The 17,298-nt window shown below is 28.2% G+C and overlaps 1 protein-coding gene across 1 annotated transcript in view; it reads right to left on the bottom strand.

Annotated features, from left to right (window-relative positions):
- Positions 1 to 1,252: 1,252 nt before the first annotated feature.
- Positions 1,253 to 17,298, bottom strand: part of LOC111634523 (band 4.1-like protein 4A) — a 102,962-nt gene continuing 86,916 nt past the window's right edge. The window contains exons 8-17 of the mRNA XM_023379320.1: positions 16,123 to 16,307; positions 14,240 to 14,305; positions 14,093 to 14,161; positions 10,737 to 10,805; positions 10,570 to 10,650; positions 9,652 to 9,822; positions 2,882 to 2,975; positions 2,714 to 2,802; positions 2,160 to 2,259; positions 1,253 to 1,515 (exon numbers count right to left, since the gene is read on the bottom strand). Coding sequence (XP_023235088.1) covers positions 1,420 to 1,515; positions 2,160 to 2,259; positions 2,714 to 2,802; positions 2,882 to 2,975; positions 9,652 to 9,822; positions 10,570 to 10,650; positions 10,737 to 10,805; positions 14,093 to 14,161; positions 14,240 to 14,305; positions 16,123 to 16,307 — 1,020 coding nt within the window. The 3' untranslated portion in view covers positions 1,253 to 1,419. The remainder of the gene's footprint in view (positions 1,516 to 2,159; positions 2,260 to 2,713; positions 2,803 to 2,881; positions 2,976 to 9,651; positions 9,823 to 10,569; positions 10,651 to 10,736; positions 10,806 to 14,092; positions 14,162 to 14,239; positions 14,306 to 16,122; positions 16,308 to 17,298) is intronic.

The following is a 17,298-nucleotide window of genomic DNA, read 5'->3' as shown; positions in this document are numbered from 1 at the left end:
AATGTCACAAAATGGATTGATGAAAAAAAGGCAACAAAACACTTGGGCAATCTTCCAAAAAGGAGTGCCAATTGGAGGACTTTCTACAGAAATTGGTTGATTCCAGATTTTCTCAAATATCACAATAATTCTAAATTGCCAAAGTATATCAGTACTGCAAAAAAAAAAAAAAAATTGAGAGTGCCACTATTAGAAAAAGGTTGAAAAACATTCGGTTAAGGTGTCAATTTACTGCTCAATTTCAGAAATGAATCGAGACAGGTTGAAAAACACCAGGAAATTTTTGGAGTGGTGTGTCCTGGATATGTTGGGCCCTGTCCCTAACCCCTCAGCCACTCCATTGTTGGCCTAGCTGAATAAGCAATAGACTTGAATGAAAAGCCCTATTAGTGTCCACAGGGTGCAAAGTGTAAAAAAAATCTTCATGCCCATATAAACTTAACCAGCCACAATAATTGATATAAAGCAAGTCTTCATTTAACATCAGTGTGGAAAGATAAAAGTAGTGTGATCATTTACAATTATTGTCGAATTTTCTTTATGAACACTAAAATTGATTCTGAAGTGGAAAATAAATGCTGTTGTAGCAGTCCAATTAAAATAATATTAGCTAAATTATATTTTACTTATATTATTTTAGCATATGGTAAAATTTATTTTGTTACATTTTGCTGCAGTTTCCAAGAGGCTATTGAAGACGGTAAGATAGAACTTGCTGTCTTTAAAGTTTATTAAAATAAAATAATTTTGAATTGTTTGATTAACATGGACATGCACAGAAATTTTCCAGGGGGCAAAACTTTGAGACAAATAATTACATCAATAAATTTTTATTTATTTATTTAATTTTTTTGGGGTTTCACACATCTCAATCATGTTTACAATTCTAATTTGTGGAATTTCTACTCAATCCCAGGGAGGAGCAAGTGCACTGTGCCTGCTTTGTGGATATCCATGGTATTAATATATGTAAAAAATATAACAGATAAAAAAAATTCTTCTCAATATATTTTATTTATTAATATTGATAACAATTCTTCCAAAATATCATCCATTACAGTTTTTTTTTCTTTTTAAAAGTTACACAACAAACTTTTTGTAACTAACCATTTTTACTAATTTTCAAATATACATTATATTATTTTTAAAATATTAAATTACTTTAAAATACTTTGTATAAAAAAATTATGATCTTCTCTTCCAGAATGTAAAATAATCGAATTTTAATGAGTTGGACTTATTTACATTATTTAATACAAAATATTATATGATTGATGTAACCAATCTGATGTAAAATTACATAAAAACATATTCAACAATAATTTTTTTGAATTAAATATATATTATTTACATATAATATGAATCAATCCTGAATTATCCGCTTAAGATGAGCAAGTGAAAAATAATTATCTACAGTATTTAAAGCTCTGTACTCATTTCATGACTATTTTGAGTGACTGATGCTTCTCCATTTGGTCTATTATCTCGTTGAGGCCACACGTGCGAATTAAACATCTAATAACATAATAATTTTAAATAATTAAAAAATATATACAGTACAGTATATATATATTGGAAAACACCTCAAAAATAAGAAAATTAATTTGCTGTTATTAAGTAATATTTTACATTACATAATATTAAAAGAATAATTATGAAATAAGAATAGATATAAAATTATTAGGTTATAAGACTTTTCATACTTATGTTAATATTTTAATAATACTAATTAGTTAACACTAACAAATAATTTCATAACAGACTTCTTTACATAAGATATTTTTACAAGGTATAATATATTTTTATATATTATATATGAAAATGTCCTAGTTACGGTTTATTGAAAAAATTAGCATTTAACTTATATTATAAATAATAAAATTACTTGTTATCCATTAATTATTTTTCTTATTTTATTGGAAATATTACTCATAAATACAATAACAAATTATTCTACATTATATTTTTTATTTGTAAATTATTAATTTTTCTAAGACTTGGTTTACCTTTTATAGTTTTTGTATGAAGGAATAATCTTATCTATTAGTGTTTTGTAATTTGATAATTTTTAAAACTAATGTTATACAAAATCATATTAATTAGTGATTTCAAATTTAGTTTTAAAATAAACTTTTTACTTAATGAAATTAAAAACTAACCTTATTATGTGATTGATATGATGGTTGAAAAGTTACTCTGGAACTATAAGCAGAATTAGTTGCTATTTGATTAGTTGGATATAGCTGACTACTGCTAAGTCTGGAAAAGATGAACTTGGATTTTAATACAGTTACAGCAGTGTTTCTCAAAGGGGCGATATCGCCCCCATGTGGGCGTTTTTCCATGTTCAGGGGGCAATTAGTAATCATTTATATTTTGGGGGTGAAAAACAATTTTCTGGGTGATAGAGTAAAATATATTAAGAATAATTAGATATTTTATTCATTATATCATACAATAATTAAACAAATAACATTATACTAGTCACTAGTCTATTCAATGCAGTATGAATTTGGCATTAGCCTTGTCCCTTGGCATCGGAATTTTGTAGTGAAGAGGGCAATACTACATAACAGTTTTATTGAAGGGGGCGATACTACGTTGAAGGGGGCGACAATTCGTTAGAGGTTGAGAAACACTGAGTTACAGTAATACATCACCAATATTAATTTTAAAAATTAAACTAAGATACAGTCATATATTTCAATTTTACCTGCTGTTTGTAGATAATTGGTCATTCATACATATTTTACCATTAGCTTCATCTTTTAATAAACTACTGTTTATTACATCGGGTTTATTCTAAATATAAATAATAAAACATTGTTTATGAGATAAATAATAATTTAAATATAATTATAAGATTAGATGGATAAAATACCTGGAGCATATTAAATGATGATTTTTCTGATGTTAACTGCCAACTCTTATTATTGTTATTCAAAGAGGGATAATTTGGCACAGAATTATCAATTCTAAAAGTAAAAATAAAATTTAATATTTATATGCTGAAGAACTATAAACTGATTTATATTTGAACAGAACAACAAAATAAATTCCTACATTTCTATAGATACAAAGTAAGTGCTAACAAAAACTTAGGTCAAACTTTATTTATGATTTTTAAGTATAATAGTGATTTATTCTCAGCTTATCTGTATGAAAAATTAATGTTAGTGCAAAGCATATTAATGAAACAGATTTATTGTTCTAATTAAAACAAACTTTTTTTAAACTGCATTATTGTATTATTTAACATTTTCATATTTACAGGATGCCATTCTCTTTTCAGAAATACAGTTTAAGTGATAAATAAAATGAAACAATTTTTGAAATAATTTTTTTTCAATTTTATATATAAAGTTTAAATTTAAAAAATTTGTTTGATGATAAAATGTACAGATAACATCCACTCCACTTCCATCCTCCCAGAATGACCGACAATTATATTTTTTATTTGTAAATTATTAATTTTTCTAAGACTTGGTTTACCTTTTATAGTTTTTGTATGAAGGAATAATCTTATCTATTAGTGTTTTGTAATTTGATAATTTTTAAAACTAATGTTATACAAAATCATATTAATTAGTGATTTCAAATTTAGTTTTAAAATAAACTTTTTACTTAATGAAATTAAAAACTAACCTTATTATGTGATTGATATGATGGTTGAAAAGTTACTCTGGAACTATAAGCAGAATTAGTTGCTATTTGATTAGTTGGATATAGCTGACTACTGCTAAGTCTGGAAAAGATGAACTTGGATTTTAATACAGTTACAGCAGTGTTTCTCAAAGGGGCGATATCGCCCCCATGTGGGCGTTTTTCCATGTTCAGGGGGCAATTAGTAATCATTTATATTTTGGGGGTGAAAAACAATTTTCTGGGTGATAGAGTAAAATATATTAAGAATAATTAGATATTTTATTCATTATATCATACAATAATTAAACAAATAACATTATACTAGTCACTAGTCTATTCAATGCAGTATGAATTTGGCATTANTCCTTTTTAATTAATGACAAGTAATGACAAAATAAATTTACATAGCAATAGTGATGAAAGCATTCAGAAAACTGAATAAATGATAATTATATAGTTTTGTAGAATAGTAATACAGTAGATTCATTTATTGTAATCACAAATACTGTTTTTAGCCATTTAATGTTATCAAAATTAGCATTTTTCAAATCATATATACTATACACTGAGTTGAAGATCCAAAAAAAGAATTTTGAAGAAGAAATCTACAGAAATGAAGAAGGATTTGTTAAATCTGGTATTCTATGCAACTATACACTGAATTTGGATGCTTGATCATGAATATTTACCCTCATTTAGAATTAATATGGGCTAGTCCACCTGTTGATATCATGGCCTATTCTATGAGAAAGACTAAGGTTTCAACCATTTCAGAGGAAGCATCGAAAGTACTTTGTATGTTATATTCAGTAATGATGTGAGAAGCCACCTTGCAGGGGGTTTGGACTCTTGTCACTTAGTGTGAGGATCAAGGGCATAGACAGTTGATCTATGTCACTTACTGACTTGCAATTGCAAGATTGGCTCATTAAAACTTTTTCTAGGAGGGCTTGTTATAATGTTAAAAGAAGGATCTAGGGCAGGGGTGTCCAACCTTTTTGTTTCTCTGGGCCACATTGAAAGAAGTCAAGGAGTTTTGGGCCACAAGTACTGTACATATAATATATACTTGTGGCCCAATATAGAAGTATATTTAAGGATTAACATATCTAGATTATAATAATAAATATTAAATCTTTATCATGAAAAAGGATATTTTAAAAAATTTCTTCTACAGACACTTTCAATTTTTACTTAGAAATAGATAAATTCATTTATTATAAAAGAGACAAACAAAAATTTATTTGAAAAACACAAATATTTGTTTTAATTAGGTTTCTAATTAATAAAAAATGACAAAACACCATTTAAAGTGCATTTTTATTCAACTAATATATTTATAAATAATATGTAGCCCAAAAAGTAGCCAAAGTGCCAAATGATATTTTTTATGCAAAACTATAAAAAGGGTAGCCAACTTTGGTGCAAATTAGCCAAATCATACAACGCTGGAAGGAATACTAAATAAAGCTGGAGTTGGGACTCAAAGGATTATAGACCCAAATGCAGGGAAAGGAAAGAAAGGACAAAAGATAAAGAAGTGAGGAAGAGTCTATTTAACCTTTCTCACTACTTTTTATCTCTTGGCTTTTCTCTCCTTTCCCTGAATTTGGGTCTATAATTCTTTGAGTCTCAACTTTAGCTTTATTTATTATTCCTTCCTTGTTCACACATTTTTAAGTATTTGAAAATATTTCCTTTCCACTCAAAAATAAAATATGTATAAAGGTTTACAGTTTTGTGAAGTTCTTTTTTTTGAGTTTATTTGCTGTTGAAATAAATAAATAAAATATAGTAAAAAAATTTGTCAGTTTTGTTTACACATTTATTGGGCTGCATTGGAACTTCCCTTGTGCTGCATGCAGCCTGTGGGCCGCAGGTTGGATACCCCTGATCTAACCAACTAATTCTTTCCCTTCTAAGACACTACATCTCAAAGGAATTTATCCTATTAACTGCCTCTTGGTTTATTGTCCATGACTTGCATCTCTATGTAGCCACATTCCAAATCATTGTTTTAAGTTTTTTTATTGTATACATTTCTATCTCTTAATACTGAGAATATGTGCAAAACAACTTTAGCCTTTTTTATTTTTTTTAATTTCATAATTACAACTGTGAGAATCCAAAATAACAATGTAACCAAATAATAGCATAACGTCTTAATTATAACTTTATCGAATAACTATCAACTTTCACATCTGGAAGTATATCTTCTTTTAAGTTCTCAGCATCCAAAAAGATGTTTTCTCACAATCCTTTGACCCCCAGCTATGTGTTACTGTTTTAATATCAGAATTGATGGCTAAATGAGTCAGTCGTCACCCATTCCTCCATGACTTAACAAGTCATTGCCCGTTCCTCCACCAATATAGAATTCTGTCTCCCCTTATACAGAATACCATCATCTCCAATATGGAATAACATTGATCCCAACAAGAGTACGTCCTCACATCTGGAACATTTTTATCACACTGACCTTCTCCAGTTATATACCAAGAAACAGACAGTCCGACCCATCACCTTCACCTGTTTTTTAGCGGATCTCATAAAATCCCAAATATTACAACAACACACAATTTATTGTAAACTCTCTCTCTCATGATCACCTATGATGCATAGTCAATTTATTTCATTTTAGTATAAAATATATCATGTACTCTTTTTCTTTGAAATTAAATGGTTATTTGTTTGTTAAACCTAGTAGCTGAGTGCATTACTTCTGTTGCGCTGTCTCATCACCTCCACACCCACATACATGGCCACTCACATGACCTACAAACAACAACAAAAAAATTCACCATTGTAGTTTCCATGTCAAATGAGACATGGTGGTGTCAGTCCTGACAAGGCATCAAAAAAGTGCTGACCCTCTGGTCATACATCTATTATCCTCAGTTATCCAACTTCCTAGGTACTCAAACATTTTTACCTTTTCTATTTTCTTTCCATCCAACATAATCTGTAGATCTTTTTCTTCTTCTCTTGAGATTATCATAACTTTCATTTTGTTCATGTCTATTTTCATTTGGTATCTTGCTTTTCCCACTTCTTTCAATCTATTTAGAATTTTCTGTAACCCTTCTTTGATGTTACATAGCAGAGCAATGTCATCAGCATACCTAATATTATTGATAAGATGTCCATTAATTTTTACATCTTCATCTAGATTTTATAACACTTCTCTCATCATACATTCACTATAGATATTAAAAAGTGTTGGGGACAAAACACATCCCTGTCTTTTTCCTTTTTTAATCTGAATCCATTTTGTATCCTCTCCCTGAAATCTGACCATTGCTTTTTGAATTTTATAGACGCATATAAACTCAGTAATTTTTTATCATTACCTATTTTTTGCAGAATCTCAAACAACAGTGTTTAATTAACACTATCAAAGGCCAGTCAACAAAACCTACAAATAACTCTCTATTATGATACAACTTATAGAAGAAATGATGATTATCCTTTCTTTTATAAGTCGTATCATTGTAATAGCCTCTCTTCTCACTCTGCCTCTTTGGAAACCAAATTGTGACTCATCTAGTTCCTGATTTACGTAGTTTTCTATTCTTTGCTGTATGATGTTAACTAAAACCTTTGAGGCATGGCTTATCAAGCTAATACCGGTAGTTCTGTGTTTATCACAGTCTAAGATACCCATAGTAGCTAAATACATTACTTCTGTTCTGTTTTCATCTCTCAGAGCCCCAATTCAGCATTTGCTTTTTTTCCCTGAGATTAACCTTAGGTTTTCATATACTCTTTTTAAGTTGTTCCCATGTGCTTGGTGCTCCATTTCCAGACATAATTGATTCAATCACTTTTCTTTTGCCTATTTGCATATTATTCTTATTTGTTTATTAATGATTCTATATTTTTCTTTTTCTTCCATGTTCTTAGCATTTTTGTATTGTCTTCTTTCACCCATCTATTTTACTATCTCCTCTTTGACCCAAGGATTCTTTATTTGTCTCCCTTTCTTGCTGAGGATGTCAACCACAGTGTCTTTAATTTTTTTGTTTCAAATCATTCCAGATTTGTTTTGTGCTTCTGTTAGTGTTGAAATTTTGCAGTCTTCTCAATATGTCAGCCTGAAAAGTCTTCTTGATGCAGTCTTTCCTCAATGCCTCTATATTGAACTATTTTTTTTTTTTTTGGTCTAAGATGTTTTAAGCCTTATTCTTAGTTTTGTTACCAGTAGACTATGACCACTGTTGCAATCCACATGTGGATAAATCTTTGTGTTAATTATTGCATTTCTATGTAGTTGACTAGAATATAATCAATTTGGTTTCTTGTTTCTGCTCCTCTTAACCCTGGAGCTCTTTGTAACCAATCTTCTTTCATGCTGTTGGAACCATGTGTTAGTTACAATCATGTTGATTCTTCTGCAAAATTCAACAAGTCTACTTCCTTTTTTGTTTCTTTCTCTAATCCCCATGGTCCAATTACATTATCTTCTCTCCCTCTTCTGATCTTGGCGTTCATGTCCCCCATAATAATCATTACATCTCTCTTCTTTTTAACTTGTAGGCATTTGTTTATTTGTTTATAAAATTCCTCCATCTCCTCATCTGAATGGTCATCTGTTGGCATATATACTTGGATTAAGAAAAGGCCCCTGGTTTAGCATCTATCCTCAGTGCTATAGTCCTATTAGATACTTGACAATATCTGTCAACCAATTTAGCCATCTCTTTTCCAGCATCACCCTAACTCATTGATGTTCTGTTCCTCCTGAATAGATGAATCTTATTTTTTTGTTAGTGATAATATCCCCTTTTCCAGCCCATCTTGTTTCAGAAATCACTAAGATTGAGATCTTCAGTCTTTTCATTTCATGCATTACATTTGTCCATTTCTTTCCTGTTTGATACAAAGATCTAACATTCCAGGAATCTATGTTAATGCATTTGTTAAGGTTTACATAGTTGTGTGGAATTTTTGTATCCACTCAAAAAGTTCCTAATGACTTTGATCCTGTAACATAATTTGTAACATTCCTCTTGTTTGATACTTGTAATTCCAACACAGGTCTGCTGCACCTCTCCCTGGTAGCCAACTGCACAGAGGTCCTATCCATTCTTCTGCTAAACAGATTATTTCTAAATCTTCTGTCCATCAAAACTATAAATACTGGTCAATTAATAAAAAATCAAATTTTTTATTCAGAAATGTTTTCATTCTTTTCAAAGATCATCAGCTGGAAAATTATGAAACATTTTTAATGTGAAATACAATTAAAATTTTAGCATCACAAAATTAGAGTAACTAACACTCAAGACTGTTATCTCATATATTAGATGGACTGCCATTCTAGATGCTCAAAATTATAATTTTTTATTCAAAGAATTCTTTCTAGTTTTTTCTAGAAGTGACATCAAAATGCCAGGGTGAGATAATTATAATTTTACTTTATATATAATTATAATTTTCTGATAATTTTAAATTTAGAAAAGTTCAAACATAAAAGTATTTTCAATGTATTTGTTCTAAATTGCTTTGAAATTTCTCAGCTGATAATGTTATTTTAAAAAAAACAAAAACATTTCTGAATAAAAAATTTATTTTTAGTTCCTGAATTTAGCATTTTTTTTCTCATCAGTTTGAACATGGTACCAAGTGCAAATGTTATATTTATTAATCAGAAATTACTATTATATAAAAATAAATTAATTATTAAAGTAAAATAATACAATATAAGAAATCAAAATATTCTGCTATGTTAATAAATATATTATAATACTAAAAAATAATTTATAAAGTGTATAAAGGAAAAATTAGTGAAAATACATTAATAATATCAATACTGACCTTTAATTTTTTCAGATTTTTAACTTCTATATGATATTCATAATTTTTCCTTTAATGACCAATAAAATCATTAATACCCATCACCAAGAAAACATTAGTAAAAAAAACAAAAACAGAATGAAAGTAAAAATTTCTTAAAAGAGCATTATAAATTCTTATAGTATAAATATAAATTTATTTTATATTGACCTTGATACAGAAGCAATTTTGGCACTATTAGCATTGGATATAACTAATGGAAGTTGAGGTATCGTTACTAAACCATTATTTAAATCATTTGTGCCTTGAGGACTATATGGTGGTGGAGGGTCATCATCATCTTCACCTTGTAATTTATTTGAACTTCCATTTAATGAAGATCTAAAATAAAATTTTACATAAATTTATGTTATTTAGTGTTATATCCAAATAATTCATAACTCTTTTAAGACTCCTTTTTTATTCATATTTTAAACTAGAAGTGTCATATTTTGGCATTATTGCCCTCCTCAGATTACATTTAAAAGCAATATATTAATATATATATATAAAACATCAATTTACTGTAAAAGTAATAAATTACAATATTTCATTAATATGCATACTTTAAGTACTGTACATTCATTCACTATAAGCATAAAGGAATACAAATACATTCAAATTTTCAATAAAATTATCTGTAAAAATTACAACAGACCATATTTCACTATCATGTAAGTAAGATACAATATATTTTGATACATACCTTGAACCTTCTTCTAAACATTATTCACAATTGTGTTTATCAACAATCATACACTGAAATTCATTGCCAAAATGTAGATAATTCTGACAAAAAATATTCCTTAATAGTATGACATCTAAATATTAATATTGCAATACTTATAGTGAACATGTTGAGTAAATATTGTAATGTATTACTTTGTTATCTTTACGGAAATATTATGTATAACTTTTATTGCTTTTAAATGTAGTCTGAAGAAGGCAATAATACAAAACATGCCACTTCTAATTTAAAGTTGAATAAAAAAGGAAACTTAAGAGTTGCGAATTCTTTGGATATGCTATTAATAAATTATACACTGTGATGTTAACAAATACATATTAATAAAGCAATTAAATATTTACTTAGTGTGAAGTTTTGCAACACGATAATGAGGTCTTCCTGAAGATGGAGAATATCTGATTTTAAATAACCGACTATCAACTCTGCATTTAAAATAGAAATTAACCATTTGTTATTTTTTAATTGAATCTCAAGAAGATATTACCATAATATTATAAAAGATTCATACTCGACTTTGGTATATTTAATATCTTTAAGCTCATCTTGTGACATATTTGTTGAATCTATTAGTTTATATCTGAAAGTAATAAATAGATTAAATAAATTTAGTTTTTCTAATTATTATTTCATACTATCATAATTAATAAAAACTCAATGATATATTGGATTGTTCGGAAAGTAATTTTGTATTTTTCCATGGAATAAAACACAATATTTTTATAATAAATAAATATTTTATTCAATTATATATTGACCATTTTGGTCAAATACCTGTTGTCATCATTTCTGGTAGTAGCATGATTTCACATTCATAAAAGTTTTGATTGTTGCTTACAAAAATCTGATCCAAGTGATTTTTGACATTGTCATTTCAAGTAAATGTCTTACAGTTAAAAAAATTTGTATAGACCAGAACAAGTAATAATCTAAGTGTGCTCGATCTGGCGAATACGGTTGGTGCGATAGCACGTCCCATCTAAGTTATAACAGTTTCTGACGAGTTACCAAACTTGTGTGAAATTTGACATTATCGTGGTAAAACACTACACCTGTTTTGTTGATCAATTCTGGCTGCCTTTTCTGTTTGATGATATTACTCAATTTGTTTACTCAATGGCAGTACACTTTCGAATCAATTGTTAAATTGTCTGGTAAAAGCTCCAAAAAAAAATTTCCTTAAAATCCCACCAAAGAGAGCATCTCTCTTTAAGAACATGTGGAACCCATATATCAAGCTTTGAAACGAAACCAATTTGTTTCAAGTAATCATAAACAGTTCAATTTGACAAATTTAATCTCTTAGTGATTTCACGTGTTGTTATTTGGCAGTTTGCTTCAATCAGTACCTTTATTTTGTTTTCATTGGCTTCAACTGGCTATCCAGAATGTGGTGCATCTTCAATATTGAAATTGCCAGAACGAAATTTTGTAAACCAGTTTTGGCACTGTTGTTCTCTCAACACATCATCTCCATACATGTACCACAATTTTTTTCTTGCTTGAACAGCATTTTGATTTTTTGGTAATAAAAAAGCAAAATATGCTGAAAATGATGCTTTCAATCTTCCATATTTGATGGGACACAAAAAATAAATAATTGCACAAAATCAAACAAAATTTTTTACAAATAAGCCTTAAAATGCTAGCTGTTAAAATATATAATGATAATATGGTTTAGAATGAAAATGGCGGGAAAAATACGACTAATCCGTCTAGTGGAAAAAAACAAAATTACTTTCCGAACAACCCAATAGATCTCATTGTAAAATATTTTTATAGTAAGATTCAATTTACTGAAGTTTTTAAGTATAAATACATGCAAATTATAAATAAAATAATTCTAAGAAATTTAAATATTTTAAATAGTTATATCTAAATGAAATTATCAGTACAAAAAATGAGTATTGTTTTTGGTTACAAATAAAGCAGGATGCATAAAATCAAATTTAGTTCTATTTTAAGTATTGCTTTCAGTTTAGAATTGTATAAACAACTGTTTCACTCAATGCTACCATGCTAAATAGAAAAACACTAAAACATTCAAGTATAGTGAATTCTCTTTTTAAGAGTTTTTTATGGAATTTCAAAGCTGTGCTAAATATTTAGTACTTGCACAACTTAATATATTTTGTAAATAAAGTGTAACACAGTGATTTATGCTCCATGAGGACATTAAGACTTCATGGAATGAAATATCAATATCAATGCATAGAACAAACTATGATCTATCTGTAATAAGTTACATAATAAGTTATTACATTATATAATAATGTAATAAGTTGTCTATAACACAATTATCACAGCTATTAAAGATAATATTAGGCTACCTTCAATGTCTAGTCTGGATGAAATTGACAAAAAGGAAATATAATTGAATCTTGAATTGAAATGCATAATAAAGTATTGTTACTTTGTCGTCATCATCAACCAACTGTATCAGCATTGACTCCTGTCAGTAATCATCAGTTACATATAAATGACTATAAAGTTTTTCATTATCTTGAATCCTGTATTATGATCTTTAAAGACTATCAAACATGTCAAAGTTAGAAGGAAGTTAGAATGTTCTGTCCTTTACCAAGAATTACTATATGATTTTACTCATCATTGGCATTTACAGCTTTTTTTTAACATTCATCTCTACTCTCAAAATTAAGTATTTTGTCATCTTATAATAATTAATAATGTAACATTTTTTCTGATAAAATCTCATAATAGATAGCATCACACAAAAATTTATATTATTATTCATAATATTAATAAATAAAAGTTATTTTTTAAATAAAATCTCTTAACAGCTGAGAAAGTTATGCAACTCATTGCTGGATTTTTTAAATTACATTTTTAGACTCCTCATTGCAATTAATGGAAAATGGCAAAGTTTTATCAAAATCATCCCATCAAATTTTGAGAATGAACATAATTCTGTGACAAATGAGATTTCATTAATGCTCTGCCTCAATAAAGCCACATCACTTTCATTGAGACACTAATCACAAAACTTTTCATTCTTTACTTATTATACAGTATATATATTTCATAGCCCATACAAAAAGGAATATGAGCAATAGGCTCTAGGTAGGAGACCAAGCAACCATTAAAAATATTCATTAATTTATCTTTGTAAAAACTCTATTGTACTGTACATCAGGCCTGCTAATAAATACATTCAAAGCCAAAACAAATACCTGCAAAAAATATTAATAGCTTATATAGTATAGCACCATAGCAGTATTGCTACATATAATATCCAATAATGTACGTAATTATTATAATTTGTATATATAATAATAAAATATAGTAGCATGTTTGTTTACATGCTGTCATTTACATATGCTTGTAGACAAATGATTATGATTAGTGAATTAAATTTTGAAAATAGTGTTTGATATAGCGTTCATTTATACTAAATTTTTATTATTATATTAATCTTTATGTTTAATAAGCTAAATACGTTCACCAAATAAAAGTTGTAGTTAAAAATATATGTGGTAGCCTGCTGGCCTATGATCAGTAATACATAGAATACATAGCAATCACTAGGAACACTGTTCCACTTGTTTACTGCTCTGTGATGAAGGTTTGCATTTTATATCTGCTGTAAGTCAGCCCTAAGTTTGGAGAATATTTTTCATGCTTAAAAAGTCCAACTATATGTCAAAATATCATATAATTTAATTATTTAATGGTTTAAAGTCTGGATTATAGGTAAATATGTTTTAACTATAGTAGCACAAATTGTCAAATTATTAAATAATGAATCCAAATTTGACAATGTGTTTTTGAAGAATAATTTGTGCAAAATTATTTGGCATTTAGAATAATCAGAATGCATTATTTTCAATATCATTTAATGTAGCATACTCAATGTGTTTCTTTATTTCTTGTGGAAGAACACATTTACTGTCTGGTGATCTTGATCTTGATCTATGTCTGAAAAAATAAAAATAAAATTTTTATAACAAAGAATTTATTAAAACAATTATGACTTATAAAATTGGAAATACTAACCTTCTGTGTTTTTTCTTGTGCTGAAAATTAATTTCTGATTCTGTTTCTAATCCAGAATTAATATATCTGTAATGATTTTCAATTAACAATTTTAATAAAACATGTACTTTAATATATTTTTCTCAATTTTATTTCTAAAAACTACTTCAACAATATGAGAAGATGACAACATTGAAGTATATTTTTTGTAATTTGGCATTGATCATAAGACAAAACATTCAAGTTGTTAGTTAAATTTTTATGCAGTTAAAATATTTTACAAGCCAAAATATTTGGCAGTATTACAAATATTATATAAATTTTATAAATCTATATAAAATTAATGGTCAATAATAATTTTATAATACAAATTTTTACATACAAATAATAATATAAATAATTACCATAATTTTCTATCAATAATCTGTTGGTTATCTGTTTTTAAAAATCAATTTGAAAGTGAATACGAATTATGTGATAATACTGGTTATTTGCTGATTTTAAATTGCAGTTAAGAACTCATCCTACAATCTATCCTTTGTCTAAACTTACCAATAGCAACTTTAAAAAAAATGTAAAAATATCTTTTAAATGCTGTATATAATCATCTGCCATCACAATTTTTCCCAAAACAATCAAAGCCAAGCATAAATATGCCTCAATTTTAGTTCTCTCATGTTTTAATAAATATTTTAATTATTATTATTGGACATTCCTGGTTAAACTTGCATCTTGAAAACTGATAAAGTTTTAGTTGATGTCTCAAAAAGAAGACAATTCAATAAACAGTATTCCAAAGTGTAAGAAGAATGTCAAGTTATTTGTGCTCCCACTTCAGGAATAGTGTTATTTGTCGCCTTGTGAATCCTGTATGAACATTTGCTTTGACAAAACTGTAGATAAAGTGTAAAATGTTTGTTGTTGTTTTTATGTAATTGATAGTATAAATTTAAGAAAATAGCATATAATGTTCTTTTCTTGATTTTATACTGTCAATTACAAAAGAATATACAATGTTCTTTGGAGCAACATAGCAAAAATGATAATCAGAGAACATAGAATTTAACTGTCTGTAAATGACAAATTTTATATAATTTCATAAATGTTAATTATAATAATTTTTCATCATTTATGTCCTGGAAAAGTAAGATTTTTTTAAAATTTTATTCAGAGCCAATTTCTTCAAAAATTGTTTTCAATTTATTTTAAGTATAAATCTCACATATATTGTAAAAAATTTATATAAATATAAATATTGAATTTGCTTATTATGATAACTTTGGGACTTGCAATTTTTGATAACAATAACTAGCTGATAACATTAAACAAAGGATAAAAAAATTTCATTACTGAAACTCAATTATTACAAATGATCATAGTAAGATATGTGCACAATTTACACTTATCACAAATTGAACATTTAATACAGCATTACATGTTTATATATAATACATTTCTTATAACTATTTTTAACTCAACAGATCACAAAATTAAACTAGAGAAATTGCAGGAGGAATGTTTATCCCCAAGTGTATACTTCATGCAAAGATCTTCAGTACATGTATTGTTTAAGAATTCTTGTCATGCACTTATAGTATGTAAAAGATAATAGGTATGTTTTGGTTAAAAGTAAGTGAGTAAATCTGGAAACAGAACAAAAGCCTTTCAGATTGGAAGTTTTTTCTAATCTTCAGTTAACAATTACTGCCATTAAGCTATTTTCACGTTGGAAAATCAACATAGACCACTTTACACATTCATGAGAACAAAGGGGAAATAGATACACTGGACGGATGTTTGTTATTTCCCATGGTCAATGTATCTTGTCGACTGATGATACAGATGTGTCTATCAGCTGGCTCTGCGACGCCGCAGTTACATTCCACCCCATAGGAAAGATTGACCCCCCAATTGGAGGGGGATCAGACAATAAAAGGGGCAGACATCCGAGGCTCAGGGTGGACACTTCTCTCAAAGAGTGTGGACCAAAGCTCTGTCTGTCCATCATCTCATCTTGCCACTCTTGTCCATCTCCTCTGAGAATAGTCTCCAGAGAAACTCCCTGACCACTATGCGAAAGCTGATTCAACTATATGAGAAGACTTCCATCTACTTAACAAGAAGTATTATATTTAGATTGATGTAAACTCTCTCTCGGTCTTGGCTATTATCTCTTACTTGGTTTCTACGATGAGCACAGTTCTTGACACTCCTCTTTTTAGGCTCCATAATATTATCAGATTCTTTTGTAAATAAAAAATTCAGAAAAGCACTTACAAAAATTCAGAGAACAGAAATCAACTAGCCCACAAAAAATTATTTAAATGCAAGGCCCAGATGAAATTCGAAATTTTGTATTTAAATGTTAACGAATATCTGATGGGACAGTTAAACTTTCACCTTTCGTAAATAAACCCCGACACAAAACTTAACAAGTTAATACAGGCATATTTGACTAGCTTTATTGAACTAACTATATATTAATTCAATTTTGTATTTTATCACTATTTTAATTTGTTCATTAAACTGTTGTTATTTGTTACCTAGGGTTTGAGATAAGTTCTTTCGAAGTTGGATTACCTATTGCCACATCCATGACTCCACCACTCATTTAGCCCAATTAAATATTCAACAGTAATATAATGATAGTTTCATTGTGAGTTAAGATGTGAAAGTTTATCTTAACTGGGTCAGGACCTGACAGGAGAGAAAATTTTACGATTTTCTTATCTCCAACCTTTAACAAAGCTTTATAGCCATCCAGTGACAAAGTGAGTGGGCCTAACTGTCCCGAAGCCACAGATATGGTTAAGAGTAAATAATATCTAACCTGTGGATTCTCAAAGTTTCAACAAAAATGTTGACTTAGTATGAATTTTATAAGAATTCTTATCCTTTGTATCCAAGTTTACTATCACAATTGATAACAATAGCCAAAGTTTGATTATAATAGGCAGGTTATTNAAACTCCCTGACCACTATGCGAAAGCTGATTCAACTATATGAGAAGACTTCCATCTACTTAACAAGAAGTATTATATTTAGATTGATGTAAACTCTCTCTCGGTCTTGGCTATTAT

This window comes from Centruroides sculpturatus, unplaced genomic scaffold (genome assembly GCF_000671375.1).
Source record: "Centruroides sculpturatus isolate CEXI.00-Female unplaced genomic scaffold, Cexi_2.0 scaffold901, whole genome shotgun sequence".
Classification (NCBI taxonomy): Eukaryota; Metazoa; Arthropoda; class Arachnida; order Scorpiones; family Buthidae; genus Centruroides; species Centruroides sculpturatus.
This window is presented reverse-complemented; position numbering and strand designations above follow the sequence as displayed.